This window comes from Palaemon carinicauda, chromosome 18, assembly GCF_036898095.1.
Source record: "Palaemon carinicauda isolate YSFRI2023 chromosome 18, ASM3689809v2, whole genome shotgun sequence".
Classification (NCBI taxonomy): domain Eukaryota; kingdom Metazoa; phylum Arthropoda; class Malacostraca; order Decapoda; family Palaemonidae; genus Palaemon; species Palaemon carinicauda.
This window is the reverse complement of record NC_090742.1, coordinates 60511283-60528495: the sequence shown is the minus strand read 5'-3', so window position 1 is coordinate 60528495 and position 17213 is coordinate 60511283. Positions and strand designations below refer to the sequence as shown.

The 17213-nt window shown below is 37.4% G+C and overlaps 1 protein-coding gene across 4 annotated transcripts in view; it reads right to left on the bottom strand.

Annotated features, from left to right (window-relative positions):
- Positions 1-17213, bottom strand: part of LOC137657832 (EEIG family member 2) — a 46858-nt gene that overhangs the window by 6560 nt on the left and 23085 nt on the right. For 3 of the 4 annotated variants that reach the window (XM_068392412.1, XM_068392413.1, XM_068392411.1), the window contains 4 exons: positions 15970-16157; positions 14171-14307; positions 13833-13977; positions 13154-13645 (listed from right to left, as the gene is read on the bottom strand). In XM_068392412.1, the coding sequence (XP_068248513.1) occupies positions 13154-13645; positions 13833-13977; positions 14171-14307; positions 15970-16157 (962 nt within the window). The remainder of the gene's footprint in view (positions 1-13153; positions 13646-13832; positions 13978-14170; positions 14308-15969; positions 16158-17213) is intronic. The other variant, XM_068392414.1, reaches the window with a different exon arrangement.

Sequence of the window (17213 nt, the reverse complement as noted above, 5' to 3'; positions counted from 1 at the left end):
GAAAGGATTGTAGCAGCATGTCCTGTTACATTATTATTATTATTATTAATAAGGTAAGGAGGTGTATGTTGCGTTTATGGGTCTGGAGAAAGCGTATGATAGAGTTGATAGGGAAGCAATGTAATGAGGTTATATGGAGTTGGTGGAAAGTTGTTGCAAGTAGTGAAAGTTTCTAAAAAGGTAGTAAAGCATGTGTTAGGATAGGAAATGAAGTAAGCGATTGGTTTCCGGTGAGAGTGGGGCTGAGACAGGGATGTGTGATGTCGCCGTGGTTATTTAACTTGTATGTTGATGGAGTGGTGAGAGAGGTGAATGCTCGAGTGCTTGGACGAGGATTAAAACTGGTAGACGAGAATGACCATGAATGGGAGGTAAATCAGTTGTTGTTTGTGGATGATACTGTACTGGCTGCAGACGCAGAAGAGAAGCTTGGCCGATTAGTGACAGAATTTGGAAGGGTGTGTGAGAGAAGGAAGTTGAGAGTTAATGTGGGTAAGAGTAAGGTTATGAGATGTACGAGAAGGGAGGGTGGTGCGAGGTTGAATGTCATGTTGAATGGAGAGTTACTTGAGGAGGTGGATCAGTTTAAGTACTTGGGGTCTGTTGTTGCAGCAATGGTGGAGTGAAAACAGGTGTACGTCAGAGAGTGAATGAAGGATGCAAAGTGTTGGGGGCAGTTAAGGGAGTAGTAAAAAATAGAGGGTTGGGCATGAAGGTAAAGAGAGTTCTGTATAAAAAGGGATTGTACCAACTGTGATGTATCGATCGGAGTTGTGGGGAATGAAAGTGAAGGAGAGACAGAAATTGAATGTGTTTGAGATGAAGTGTCTAAGGAGTATGGCTGGTGTATCTCGAGTAGATAGGGTTAGGAACGAAGTAGTGAGGGTGAGAACGGGTGTAAGAAATGAGTTAGCAGCTAGAGTGGATATGAATGTGATGAGGTGGTTTGGCCATGTTGAGAGAATGGAAAATGGCTGTCTGCTAAAGGTGATGATGAATGCAAGAGCTAATGGGAGAAGTACAAGAGGAAGGCCAAAGTTTGGGGGGATGGATGGAGTGAAGAAAGCTCTGGGTGATAGGAGGATAGATGTGAGAAAGGCAAGAGAGCGTGCTAGGAATAGGAATGAATGGCAAGCGATTGTGACACAGTTCCGGTAGGCCCTGCTGCTTCCTCCGGTGCCTTGGATGACCGCGGAGGTAGCAGCAGTAGGGGATTCAGCGTTATGAAGCTTCATCTGTGGTGGATAATGGGGGAGGGTGGGCTATGGCACCCTAGCAGTACCAGCCGAACTCGGTTGAGTCCCTTGTCAGGCTGGGAGGAACGTAGAGAGGAGAAGTCCCCTTTTTGGTTTCATTTGTTTGATGTCGGCTACCCCCCAAAATTGGAGGAAGTGCCTTGGTATTATTATTATTATTATTACTTGTTAAACTACAAACCTAGTTGGAAAAGCAGGATGCTATAAGCTCAGGGGCTCCAACAGGGAAAAAGAGGCTAGTGAGGAAAGTAAATAATGAAATAAATAAACTATAGAAGACATAATGAATAAAGAATATAAAATATCTCAAGATCAGTAACTAATTTCAAAATAGATCTGTCATACATACACTATGAAGAGACTATGTCAGCTTGATAAAAAGTAAAAACATTCGCATCAAGTTTGAACTTCTGAAGTTCTACCAATTCAACTGCCTGATTATAAGTTCATTCCACAAAATGGTCACAGCTGGAATAAAACTTCTAGAATATGGTGTAGTGTCAACCCTTTTACCCCCAGGCTATTTGGAAATTTCCAACCCTTAACCCCCAGGGGGTAATTTTTTTCCCAGCACATTTTGCAGTATACTTTATTTAAATTGCTCTAACAGGCTTAATTTTTGTCATATAGAGGTCAGGTTGGTCTCATTCTCTTGGAAAATGCCAGAATTTTCTCAAAAAAAATATAAAAAATATGAAAAAAAAAAATTTATAGCATTTTTTTGCAAGGACGTACCCGTACGTCCATGGGGGTAAAGGGATGGCTTTTGTGAAACGTACCAGTACGTCTTTTGGGGGTAAAAGGGTTAAGCTTATGATGGAGAAGGCATAACTTGGAATTAACAGCATAATTAGTACTTCATACAGGATAGTAATGTCTGGGAAGATCTGAATACAAAGGATGGTCAAAATTATGAAAAATCTTATGCAACATCAATAAAGAACTCATTGCATGAGAATGCCGGAGATTAATGTCTAGAACAAGAATAAGACATTTAATACACCAGAAGGTTTTGTTCAACAAATTGATATGATATCAGCTGAAAAGTAGAATGAAAGAATTAAAACATACTTTCAGAATAGCTTGAGCACTGAAAATCTTAAAAGACTTTCAAAATAAACCAATACTTTGTACAATTGAAGAAGAAACAGACTGAATGTGTCTCAAAAGTAAATTTGCAATCAAGAATCACACCTAAAATTTTCAAGTTGTATAGTCCTATAGTTAAAGAAAATTTTTTAATGCAGAGATCTGGATGTTGACGATCTACATCAAGGAACACCAGATATCACATTCCTATACTCGCTATAGTGCCCATCAAGAACAACTCTGCAATTACTTAAAAATTTAATAATGATGCTGAGAAAAGACAGAAGAGAAGGATCCAATGTAGTACTGTCTGGCCAGTCAAAGATCCTAATGACTCTCTAGCGGTAGTACCTCAACGGGTGGCTATTAATAGAATGCATGGTACGTGAGTAAGTACTTAAATAAAAATAAATATTAAAAGAAAATAAGCCTTAATTATTATTATTATTATTACTTGTTAAGCTACAACCCTGGTTGGAAAAACATGATGCTAAAAGCCCAAGGACTCCAACAGGGAAAAAAGCTGTGAGGAAAATAAATTAAAATATCCTGAGAAGAGTAACAATATTAAAATTAATCTTTCATATATAAACTATAAAAATTTCAAAAAATAATAAAGGGAAGTGAACTCAGATAGAATAGTGAGCATGAGTGTACCCTCAAGCAACTCTAACCCAAGACAGTGCAAGACCATGGTACACAGGCTACGGCACTACCCAAGACTAGAGAAAAATTATTTGATTTAGAGAAAAATTATTTGATTTTAGAGTGTCATTTTTCTGGAAGAGCTGCTTACCAAAGCTAAAGTCTCTCTTCTACCCTTACCAAGAGGAAAGTAGTCACTGAACAATTAAGGGATTTTGACGAAGGAAAAATCTATTTCTGGGTGAGGAACCTGTGTCGCCCAGTGAAATGCTCTTTAAAGCACCATTTCAAAGGTATAAATACTGCTAAATATACCAGAGAAAAAAATTGCATGGAATGCTAGGAATATATCCAGCTCACTCACCCCTAAAGGGTGTCGGTATTAAAACTGGGGTGAGTGATACTACTACCAGAGATCCCTTTCCAATTAAGACTTCTCCCTCCTCAAAATTCCGTTACTATAAGGTGTCATTCACTACAGCTACTCCCCCCCCCAACCACCACCACCACCACCACCACCACCTATCCTTCTCCCAGCATTCCTTGTTAGCACCCGTGAACGTTCGGACGTGTTTTTCGTAGCTCTGTGTTATTTTGTGTTTTCGAAGATGTCAGGCAGTAATTAACCACTAAATGAAGAAGAATTGTTTGTTAATCTCAGTGTTGTCAGGTGTATGCAGACAGAGGAGAATGTGGAAAGAATAGGCTAGGATATTCGGTGTATGTGTCGGCAAAGGAAAAATGAGCCGTAACCACAGAAAGGGATCCAATGTAGTACTGTCTGGCCAGTCAAAGGACTCAATACCTCTCCAGCGATAGTATTTCAATGGGTGGCTGGTGGCCTGGCCAACCTACTACCAGCATTTTATTCTGATAATAGACCTCATTTATTTATCAAATTATAAAGGTCAATATGTTCAAATAAATTGATCAAAACATAGGCAAATGATGATGTACATGCATAATGTACAGTACACAGCTTATACGCAGCAGTTTCAGCAGATGCCTTGGCTCCCTGATTTTAATGAAAGAAGACATTTATGAATTAATGGTTTACACTTATGGAGCGCATCAAATATTTTGGAATTTATTGAATTTACATACAGTACTTGGAAACATTTTGCAAGTCTTTTTTTTTTTTTAATTTACATCCTTATAAAACATTTCGGAAAAAAATTGCAGCAAAATTTGGGTTTCAAAATTTTTCTGTATGAAACCATGAATAAAATTTTTTGATATGAAACAAAAACACTAAATTTGCACAAAAACTGAATTTTGATAAAACTAATTATCTCAATACTTACCCGTGGTTCACCTGGCTTCCTCAACGAAGCTCTCTTTTTGACAACTATCATTAAAAAGTAAATTATTTCCCCATCCCTCACTCCAATTGCCTTCCCCCATTATGGTATGGTTGGACACGCTATCTACTCCATGGTAATCAATATCGGCTAAGGTACCTTTCATATTTGAGGTTGAAAAATCTCTCGATATCACTAATCAGTGGGGTGGCAGGGAGGTTGGTGGGAATTACATGAAACAGGCAAGTATTGAAATAAATTTTATTAAAATTAAGTTTATTTTAATAAAACTTACCTATGGTTCACTTAGTTGAATCCAACTCTCTTATGGAATGGGTAAGTGTGGGAAAGAGCAAAAAACTATCCTAAACTAAAACAATACACACCACTCTTTTACACAATCAAATTAAAGTTTCCTCTTCAACTAAAAGTATGAACTCTCTTTTACTTTTGCAAAATTCCAGGTTACAAAAACAAAACAAAAACTAAATAAACAATTGCCAAGAGGGGCACAGAAAACAACTGTGAATCTTAAAAATCAAAGTTACCTCTCTAACTAAAAGTAAGAGGAAGTTTTACGTTTGCAATACTGTACAGTATAACAATTACAGACCGAAAAAACCTAAATAAACTATTGCCAAGAGGGGCAGAGAAAACAACTGTGAATCTTAAACTCGCCTGTAATCAGTACAAAGCTAACCAATTAAACAAAAATACATCACTTTCTGGTACCACAGGAAATTATACTAAGAAACCTATATAAGAAAACCAGGCCTCCTCCAATAATGCTTGGTAAATAGTAATTTGTTATTTCACTGAGCTGTTACCAAGACAATCCAAAGACTAATGCCTACAGAAACTGAAAAGAAGCTGCAGCACACTTGAATGCAATCACTGAACATTTAACAAAGAAAGACATAACATTCTTGGAAAGGGAAAGTCCTCTTTACCTATTCCAACTAAATAAATTTAGAGATTTTCTTCCTAATGTTATATGCTTTGTCTAAATAAACTTTAACCCTTGTAATAGAACATAGAAACATATTTTCTGAATCCCTACTGACTTTCTGACCTAATGAAGGAACTGGAAAAAATTAGATAAACATTTAGTCTTAAAAGGATTCTTAGCAGAAAAGATAATACCATCTTATTAACTGCCAATACCAAATTCTTGAAAAAAGCCAGCAATTCATTATTACTTTAGCCAAGAAAATGGCTAAAAGAAAGACCATCTTGGCTGTAAGATCCTTAAAGGACAGTCCTTCCAACGGTTCAAAACATGGACCCTTTAAATACGTTATAATAACACATCAAAATTTCAATGCAATGACCTAATGACCGGAAGTTTTTCAAAAGCAGATCTGAAAACATACCCTATAATACCAGAAGAGAATAAATCCAATTCACATACACGAGGGCAGTATTTAGCATTGACCTATAACCTGTTGATAGTTGAAATACAGATTCTTATAAGAAATTAAACAGTAATTCAACTACAGGATACTTTACAGTCTAAACTGGCCATGGTAACCAAAATTCCTCTGTATTTGGATCAATCAAAATACACACGTCACTGCCTCTGGTATAAATTACAGGTAGATTGTCTTTTAGAGGCTAAAATAAAACAAAAGTGGTAAAACCAAGATTACTGCTACACAAAGTCTAAAATAGCCTGCCCCACTGAAGGAGGATTAAACTCATGATCACTTGGAATTTCCACTTCCTTTGGTGTGATATATGAGGTTTAATAAATTCCAACATTCTTTCAACATTACCTACCATAAAGTCTAAAATATTAATCAATTTCAGACTTGACACCTACATTATAAGGACCATGTGCTAATATTAAATTTTCCATCCCGTATTTCATAATTACTGTACTATGGTCAACGTATTTTAGGCATATCGCTCGGCCACAATCCTTTACCTTGGCACCATAGAGAATGCGTGACACAATCGTAACGCACTCTCGGACTATATCAGTTCCTGCTTAGCTATGACACTGTTAACTAAAGGAGGCTCTGGAACCTGTAAATTAGTAGTTATTTTTGTACAACTACTGTACTCTTATCAACGTACTTTTACAAGTTTCCTCATTATGATAACAAATATGTAGTGCAGTAACACTCACACTCACACTCACTCACTCACACTCTCTCTCTCTCTCTCTCTCTCTCTCTCTCTCTCTCTCTCTCTCTCTCTGTGTGTGTGTGTGTGTGCATGAATGACAGCTGTTACTCATTCATTCAAGGTAGGAGTAGTAGACCCCAGGGGGAAACAACCCACACCCTCCACCCATCCAGATATAGTGTGTAATAACTGTGCCTGAGAAGCTGACCTCCTATCCCTCCTTACACCCTCACAATCTCCAAGTATCCGGAGACAGGGAAGAGTGCGAGAAAGATTTCCACCACAAATGGAGGCAAATGAACTAGTATTTTGTAGCATAGTACAGGACTACTGATGTTGATGGGATGATAAGAAAATAAAGCAGTTTGCTAATTTTGGATTTAATAGAATATATGGGTACTCGAAGCAGGGTCATGTATAAAGTCGAAAAAATTTTACTTTCATATAATTTTTTTTCTTATTTAGGTATTTCATTATTTTAGTGCTCATCCTCATCACATTCATCATTGCCTCTGTCTGAGTGGTCAGGTTCAATTGAAAATGACTCGAACAAGTGCTCAAAATCTATGTCTTCTAGAATCATTTTTATGTTAGACAGATTTTTCCCATTAATGTAGCTACAGTAACATTATCAATAGCTTTTAGTGTCAATTCTTCAACCTTTATCATGAATTGCTTGTCATTTCAATTCCTTCTTGTTTGATTATAGCCCATATGAATTCAATTAGGTTAAACTGGCAAATACTATCCTGTAACAGCAGCAAGTTAATCAATTTCATAGTGCAACTTGGTTTTCTTGTGAAGCTGTACAAGTTGATATAGTTGGTGGTACAGTACACAAAGAGTTGTAGGGAATGTTATCACTTAACCACTTGGTGATATCTTTTTTTCTTGAATTCTTTGTAGGTGCCTTATTCAGGTGCAAGTTGTGATACGGAGCATTAATTGCTCTAGAAATATTCATTGCCTCAGAGGTTTTCTTTACCATTTCTTGTATTAGGTATGTCTTGTCTATTATTGAAAGACTTGAAGATGTTGAGGAACTATCATCCGAGCTTGGCCAATGAGTCTGGTTGCTCCTGCTAGCTTACCAGGTGTAGGGGTGGTAAATGACACCATCCCCCCCACCCACCCCCCACCAATGCATCTTGATATTAGTAAAAGAAGGAGATTAACCAGCCCAATGAGTCAAATTCTCAATGCATGAGAATCTGTATCTTGCATGATCATCCAACTCCACCTCACGATAAGGACAGCACTGCCAGTCGCATTTCTAACATCGTGAAAGAGGAGAGGGAGTTAGGTTGGAGTGGTGGGGTAGGGTAGGGAGGATGTGGGCATGGTCAAGTGATATTCTTAAAATGCATTGACTATAAGAGCTTATCATCAGTTTCTAACTGGATCCACTATGCAGTATTCTTTTCAAGCTCTTTAGAGACTAGTTGCAAACTCTTCTGCTGAAAAGGAGTGAGGAGCTCTTTATAAACAGGATTAATGTTCTACATACATCATACATATATATACCAAGGCACTTCCCCCAATTTTGGGGGTTAGCCGACATCAAACAAATGAAACATAAAAGGGGACCTCTCCTCTCTACGTTCCTCCCAGCCTGATAATGATTAATGTTCTACTTCAACAAATTAAAAAAACAATAAAAATATAAAAACTAGATTAAAGCACATTGTAAAAATATCATAAACAAAGACCGCATGGTTGAACAAGTGCCATGGAAAATACCCTTGACTTGTATCTGCCGATGCTACGCCGAGACTGCGTACTGTATATCGTCAGTGTTGCTACCCCAGATCATGAACCACACGTTATTGGTTGAAAGATGAGAGAGGGCCAATAAGGGCATGGTAATCTATATCCTGGCAGCTGATTGGACGATGGAGCACAGCATCACCCAAGAGAGTGATGCTCGTTCAGGCAGCAACTCCCCTTGTCACATTCCACTTTGAGTTTTGCTAGCAGTTCGTCTACACATGTTACTTTGTACTCGTGTTTTGTGATGTTTTTGTTATAGTTTTTACTTATTACATTCAATCAAACCCTAAAATTGGCTTTGTTGTAAATATCAACGTAATCTTCATCATCTATTGCACAACTAATTCATTGTCATCATCATCATTCCAGTTTCGTTGGGACTGGCATGCCCTGCCCAGGGTAAAGATCACTGTCAAACCTTATTCTGCATAGAAGTTGGCATGGCATTTTTGTGACTATACCCATATTTATAATTGATTGGAACATTATATCCTCATGGGTACTATAGCAATTTTTTTGCCCATTACAAAACCACTGTAGGAGCTTGTAGACCTCACTTTGAAGAGCTGGGTCTTCGACAGTAAAATGGAGAAGGAAACTTTATAAATTTTATCAATATATTATCAACGTCAACATTAATCAAAACTAAATTAACAAGAATGAACTTTTGAAACTGAAGACCTAACATTTATTTGAAAGCATATTTTATCCTACAACCAATTCAAAATTGGTACACCTTCCCTATGGAAGGATTAAGTAAAAAAAGAAAAGCGATTTTAATCTTAAGGAAGAAAAAGCTTCAGGGAAAATTTCCTGTTTGAGGGTATCACAAACTCCGTGGAAACCAAAAGATCTCTTTGGTCATCCAAGTCTCTCACTCGAACCAAACCTATATTACAGCATGAGAGCAAGTTACTTATGTTAAGAGAGTGGAACTTCGAACTAAATATATTACCTGGTATAACTTGATATTATTATGTATAAAGATCTCAAATACAAAATTATCTACCCCTAAGTGTCCTATGTTCAAGATATGAACAAGTATACATGGGTAAGAGTGGCAAATGGAAGTGGTAGAAAGGGCGTTAATGGATTATGTGTTGATAACTAAAAGAATGTTTGGAAGATTGAAAGACTTGCACATGTTTACGGGTATGGCTAACGGTATGTCTGATAATTTTTTGGTGGAAGGAAAATTAGTTGTAGAAAAGAGTGGGGGAATAGAGTAGGTGGATGTAAAAGGGAGCTAGTGAGGGTTGAAGAGCTAATAAAACCGAGGGTTAAAAGTAAATATCAAGAAAGGTTGAAAATGGCATATGACGAAGTGAAAGTAAGAGAAACTGGTAATTTAGAGAAGAGTGGAAGTTAGTAAAAGGAAGTTTTGTTGGGATTGCAAGTGATGTGTGTAGCAAGAAGTTTGTTGGAGGCAGCATGAGGAAGGGCAGTGAATGGCGGAATGGAGTGAAGGTAAAATTGGAAGAGAAAAAGAGGGCTTTTGAAGAATGGCTGCAGAGTAATAGTGTGGAGAAGTATGAAAGATATAGAGAGAAAAATGTGGAAGTAAAGCGCAAGGTAAGTGAGGCAGAGGGCCGCTGACCTGAGGTGGGGTCAGGGATTGGGTCATTCATATGAAGAGAATAAGAAGTTTTGGAAAGAAGTGAAGAGAGTAAGGAAGGCTGGTTCAAGAATTGAAGAGAGTGAAAGATGGAAATGGAAGGTTGTTAAAAGGAGAGGAGGCAAAGAAAAGGTGGGCGGAATATTTTGAAAGTTTACTGAATGTTGAGGATAATAGGGAGGCAGATATAATTGCTGTTGCAGGTGCTGAGGTGCCGGTGATGGGAGATGAGAATGAGAGAGAGAGAGATTACAAGAGAGGAAGTGAAGAGGGCACTAGATGAAACGAGAGTAGGAAAAGCATCTGGTATGGATGGTGTGAGAGCCGAGATGTTGAAGGAAGGCTGTGTGACTGTACTTGAATGGTTGGTGAGATTGTTTAATGTGTGTTTTGTGTTGTCAATGGTACCAGTAGATTGGGTTTGTGCGTGTATTGTACCACTATGTAAGGTTAAGGGAGATGTGCATGAGTGTTGTAATTCAAGGGGTATTAGTATGTTGAGTGTAGTTGGAAAAGTGTATGGTATTGTATTGATTAATAGGATTAAGGATAAAACAGAGAATGCAATCTTGGAAGTACAGGGTGGTTTTAGAAGAGCAAATGCTTTTTTGTTGACCAGGCGGACATAGTCTTTTTATAGTTTATTTGACATATTTGTATTTGATGTTTTTGATAGTTTATTATATGACATGTCTGTTTTGACGTTGTTTCTTATTTTAGAATGATTTATTGTTAATTTGTTCTCTTCATTTATTTATTTCCTTATTTCCTTTCCTCACTGGGCTATTTTTCCCTGTTGGAGCCCCTGGGCTTATAGCATCTTGCTTTTCCAACTAGGGTTGTAGCTTGGATAGTAATAATAATAATAATAATAGGGGTTGTATGAATCAGAATTTTACAGTTAGGCAGATAAGCAAGAAATATTTAGCAAAAGGTAAGGAGGTGTATGTTGCGTTTATGGATCTGGAGAAAGAGTATGATAAAGCTGATAGGGAAGCAATGTGGAATGTGATGAGGTTATATGGAGTTGGTGGAAGGTTGTTGCAAGCAGTGAAAAGTTTCTAAAAAGGTAGTAAAGCATGTGTTAGGATAGGAAATGAAGTGAGCGATTGGTTTCCAGTGAGAGTGGGGCTGAGACAGGGATGTGTGATGTCGCCCTGGTTGTTTAACTTGTATGTTGATGGAGTGGTGAGAGAGGTGAATGCTAGAGTGCTTGGACAAGGATTGAAACTGGTAGACAAGAATGGTCATGAATGGGAAGTAAATCAGTTGTTGTTTGCGGATGATACTGTACTGGTAGCAGACACAGAAGAGAAGCTTGGCCAATTAGTGACAGAATTTGGAAGGGTGTATGAGAGAAGGAAGTTGAGAGTTAATGTGGGTTAAGAGTAAGGTTATGAGATGTACGAGAAGGAAGGTGGTGCGAGGTTGAATGTCATGTTGAATGGAGAGTTACTTGAGGAGGTGGATCAGTTTAATTACTTGGGGTCTGTTGTTGCAGCAAATGGTGGAGTGGAAGCAGATGTGCGTCAGAGAGTGAATGAAGGATGCAAAGTGTTGGGGGCAGTTAAGGGAGTGGTAAAAAATAGAGGGTTGTCATGAATGTAAAGAGAGTTCTGTATGAGAAAGTGATTTTACCAACTGTGATGTATGGATCGGAGTTGTGGGGAATGAAAGTGATGGAAAGACAGAAATTGAATGTGTTTGAGATGAAATGTCTAAGGAGTATGGCTGGTGTATCTCAAGTAGATAGGGTTAGGAACAAAGTAGTGAGGGTGAGAACGGGTGTAAGAAATGAGTTAGCAGCTAGAGTGGATATGAATATGTTGAGGTGGGTTGGCCATGTTGAGAGAATGGAAAATGGCTGTCTGCTAAAGGTGGTGATGAATGCAAGAGTTGATGGGAGGAGTACAAGAGGAAGGCCAATGTTTGGGGGGATGGATGGAGTGAAGAAAGCTCTGGGTGATAGGAGGATAGATGTGAGCGAGGCAAGAGAGCATGCTAGAAATAGGAATGAATGGCGAGTGATAGTGACGCAGTTCCGGTAGGCCCTGCTGTTTCCTCTGGTGCCTTGAATGACCGCGGAGGTAGCAGCAGTAGGGGATTCAGCATTATGAAGCTTCATCTGTGGTGGATAACGGGGGAGGGTGGGCTGTGGCACCCTAGCAGTACCATCCGAACTCGGTTGAGTCCCTTGTCAGGCTGGGAGGAACGTAGAGATGAGAGGTCCCTTGTTTGTTTCATTTGTTTGATGTTGGCTGCCCCCCAAAATTGGGGGAAGTGCCTTGGTATATGTGTGATGAACCTATTTTCACATTCAGGATAATGGAATGGACAACAGAATGTCTTAAATAAACCTTAACTTTACGAAAATTACCAACACTGGTTTAGGAGAAAAGGGGTAAAGTTTAACACTAAATGATGCAACAGACCTTCCTCTTGAAAGTCGACTCAGAACACTGTAATAGATTTGTTTACTTGACTAAAATTGTTAAGGAGCTATAAAAACAAATTGTTAAAGATTAAAACATGATTATGTCTTTTGGCACGAGATTTTGAATCTAATTGGAGTCACAATGTCAACTGGCTAAAAATAAATCTCAATCAACCCAATGTTCCTTCAAATCCTGATGACACAGACCAGAATCTAATTCGGAGAAAGCATGAGACGATGTACCGATTCCAAGAAAATCATCGTAAAATTCAAATTTATTTTATCATCATTAAAGAGCAAGTCTTAAAAAGAGCTGGGTTACTATAGTTTTCATGACACCAAATGCAATAACCCTTACCATACACATCTCAATTTTGAGCAAGAGAAGGATAAAAGTCTTTTAAATACTTTTCAAAAACATACTTTTTCAATTTAAATAGTATTTAAAATATAATTTTTACAATAACTTTTACATTATATATTTTTTTCAAGTTACTACTTCCTAATGCACATCTTTCACCCTAAAAAAAAAAAGCCAAAACTACAGTTAAAAGATAAGGAGCAAACACTTTCCACCTCCTAAAGTAACTTTGAGCTTTATGTATTGACATGTTCCTATGATCCCTAAACATGAGAGATATTTGTCATCGGGTGTGTGCTGCCCACAGGTGATAGCACAATATTGTAATACACCCTTGTTTCATTGAATTTTATTCTCATAAATTTCTTTTTCAAAATGAAATAAAATTACCTTTCTAATTCCTGCTGTGCATATGTACTTCACAATAGCATACACGACTTAGGGCAGTATTTTTTTTTTATGCTGGTACAAATTCATCTTAGTATATATGGAAGTACAGGTTTTATATCAATTAAAATGAAAACTAAAAATTGCTGATAATTTGTTGCTAACCTGTTCTGCTGACTGGAATCCGTAACAACGGACAGTTTCCTGCTGGATTTATCTGCATGCGCTGCTAAAGCTAGTGCGGACTGTAACATCTCTACAGACAACAAGTTATGCTGGGGTGAGGCCACGAAGGACCTCTGGTAGTCGCCCACGTCTGCACACAGGCTGACAGAAAAAGATCCGCAACGGGAAGGAACAGGAGTAGACAGCATGGAAGAGGGAGCAGAGTCACTCAGGAAGGAGGAAAATTCATTGCTACACACCACTATGCTATGCCGTGCTGACTTGGTAGGAGTGTTAGTAACAGAGTGGGACTGGCCGCTAGGGATAACCCGTAACTGTCCAGATGAGTGAGAGGGTGGTAAGCCTTTAGGAGTTGCATTAAGTTGGTTGTTAGTGCTACTGGTGGTGTCAATGGGGTAGAGGTGAAAGCTTCTACGCTTGGAGGCAGAGTGGAGGTTGTGCGATGACCAAACGGTGACGGAAGGGACACAGCTGCGTAAAACAACCAATAAATTCAAGTACATAATATGAACACACCAACAAGAGCAACTTAACATTAAAAGGTGAACTATGCAGTGACTACTCTCAAAAGATTACAGACTACTGTTAGTTTTTTTTTTTTGTCTTTCAGACCATGCAATTAGCAATGCAACATGCTCTACTAAAAAAAGCTACAAACCTGATATGGCCTGATTTGTCAGACTGTGAGTTAATGGATGCATACCCAGAGGCATGAGAACCATGACTGGTGTTTGAGGAGTTTCGTGAATGCCCCGGAGCCTCCCCGCCCCAGCCTTCTCCCTCTTCGCCATCAGCAATAACTTCTGAAGTACAAACGAGCAGTAAATGGAATACAAATCATCCTCCTACTAATTAAGTCTATTCTCTATAGTCAAAGAACAAAAAGGTATCAAGTAAATCATATAAATCTAAACAATTGTATATCATGAAAATTTTTCTCAGCTACACAGAAACTTGTTAACCGTAAGCTTTCGAGTAAATCTGTTAGAGGCTGACCTTTGACTTTTTTGGTGAGAGAATCATAGCCAGATGAAGTAAGAGATGCTAAAGATCCCGATGTTGGTCTACTCGGTGGAACTTCCTCTCCCACAATATCTGTTGATGGTTGGTATTTGGTTCCTCTTGATGGTTGTCTGCAATGAACATGGCATCATTAGTACAGTTAAATTACAATACTTTAAAGCAATTATAGTACTGTAGTATCCACTCTGATCTGTTCGATTGATATAAGTGAAGCAAGGGTGAAGAAATATCTAAGGTAAATAGAATTAATGTATATACTGTACAGTATGCCAAACTGAACCTGTACTGAGTTGTACAATAAGTTCTCTCCGAGAACTTCTTCTTTACAGTGAACTTTCTACCAGTATTTCCATCTTCATAAAGCTTTACTAAAAACATTTGAGCTTTCATCACTCAAAATTATTGGACGGCTTTCAGTTCCAATTTTCCTTTCCTGACTCAGATTCTATAAACCAAAGAAAATCATACGCTTGCATTACTTATTCAACTGCAAATTCAGCTCACCAGTTTTGCAATTTTATATCCATACATGGTTACCATAGATCCAGCAATGATACATCTTTATTCTTACGGGTTTAAAGGTCACTCATGAATGGCAGAGGCAAGGGATAGGACAATGACCTAGAGACTGATCATATCAGTAGCTAAGACCACTCCCAAACAAACTATGACCAGGGAGGGACAGGTAATGGCTGTTCATGACTGAACTGATAAAGTATAGATTCCCCTAAACCCCTCATCTCTCAAGTCACAAGGATGGTAAGGTTGCAGATACAACTAGAAACTATTGAGTTTGAATGGGTCTCAAACTTCCACTCAATAGGTTTTTAGACAACCTTGTCTCAAATAGGCTACCACAATTCTTACCAAATTATAAATATACTAGTATAAACGTTTCTAATTTGGTACTGATAAATATTCCATATCTCGTGAAGAGGAAATTCAACAATAACATTACTCTGGACGAGAGTAATGTAATTTTGAATGAAAATGTTGCATTCATAAGAATTAAATACTCTGCTTCATAACATTTTAAAGAAACACAGCACTGAAAAACTTTAATTCTTTATTAGAATATCCCACATAGTGACACTTTTACCTCTGCCTACAAAGTTGGGAGGTGGTTATGTTTTTTATCCTCAAGTCTGTTTTTGTTTGTTTGTGAACAACAACCTGGCCATAATTTTACTCGTAGAGTAATGAAACTTTCAGGGATAAAATATTATGCTGAGCCATGGAAGAGATTCAATTTTGAAAGTCCTAGGTCAAAGGTCAAGGTAGAGCAAAAGGTCGACCGAATTAACCTTAACCTTAAACCCAAGTCCGCGCATGGTTGTCACAGACTTCAAATATGCCTATGGTCTAAATTGATTCTGGGAAAGGCAAGCTGGTTTCGAGAAATAAGCTGCCGTGGCGGAGGGCCGCACTCTCAGAGAGCTTTTCTAGTTTAATGCTGCGTTCTTAGCATAACTAAGTAATGTGCCACAAGTTAAAATAGAGTATCCACTGCAAGCTGGTAAAAACATTATACAACTGGACTTTAAATGGCTCTCCACACTTTTAGCATACACTCCCTTAGACTATAGAGTATATAAAATGCAGTTTTGACGCTTGATTTGTAACAAACTTTTTTATCCATAAGAGCCATTTTTTTTCTCAAGAAATAGGATTGATATTAAAATCCCACCAACTCACACTTAAGTACAACCTTGCTTTGAGCAGACAATTTCTATTCAATCACCTTAACATTTTAAACAAATACATATACTTACGGCTTAAAGCAAGGATCACCCGACAACAGTGTCATGTCGACAGTGACTTTGAGCATCGAGTTGTGGAGGCGGTGTTTGGAATCGTAGGCCTCCAGCAGGTATCGCTGGGAGCCACCCGACCCGGCAAATTCGGCCAAGTTGACGTCGGCGTAACCTAACTTCTGGAACGACTTGCCGCCTCTCACTTCCTATAAGACGAAGAGGGAAGAGGAGTTTGTAAATTTTTGGACACAATGTTATTGACCCGTTGGCATGGAAGAGTAAATCTTAACGAGAAGAATAATTGTTTAAATCACTGTTATTTCGAAAGGAGAATTTATTCTAATTTTAACACAAATTATTGTTTAAATCACTGTTATTTCGAAAGGAGAATTTATTCTAATTTTAACACAAATGATTGTTTAAATCAGTTATTTAAAAAGGAGAATTTATTCTAATTTTAACACAGATAATAGTTTAAATCTCTGTTATATCAAAAGATAAATTTATTCTAATTTCAACATTAAAAAATAGAAAAAAAATCAAAGGAAAACCACTCAAAGACTAATTTATATTAAAATAAAACAGCAGATTTCAATCAAATAATGGTACCATCTAAAATTAAATAGGTTATAGTAATTATCAATGTTCCTTCTTAACTTGACAAAAAAATATTTTTTTCGGACAATTTCCTTTTCATTCCGTCTATTTCTTAGAAAGAGAACAATGTTGAAGTAACTAAAAGAAAGTAAAATTGAAAGAAGACAAAACTTGTAAGAGATGTACCATAAAAACATCATTTAGAAGGAAATAAATAACGTACATTTAACACAAACTATCTATTAAGTTTTATTCTTACATAAAATCACGATTGAGAGAGAGAGAGAGAGAGAGAGAGAGAGAGAGAGAGAGAGAGAGAGAGAGAGAGAGAGAGATCACGTTTCCAGAAACCGTCCTGGATTAGTAATAAGATCTTGTCAGCAACATCCAAACTGCTGCTCATCTTGAGTTTATTTTTGTTTGTTGATAATTATCCATTCATCTTATATTGTTACCTCATCTACGGCTCTAGATTTCACATTATTATTATTATTATTATCATTATTATTATTATTATCATTATTATTATTACTATTATCATAGTAAAGTAAATATACTATCCACATGAGTCAAATTCGATTTTTAAAGAAATTTGGGGGATTATATATATATATATATATATATATATATATATATATATATATATATATATATATATATATATA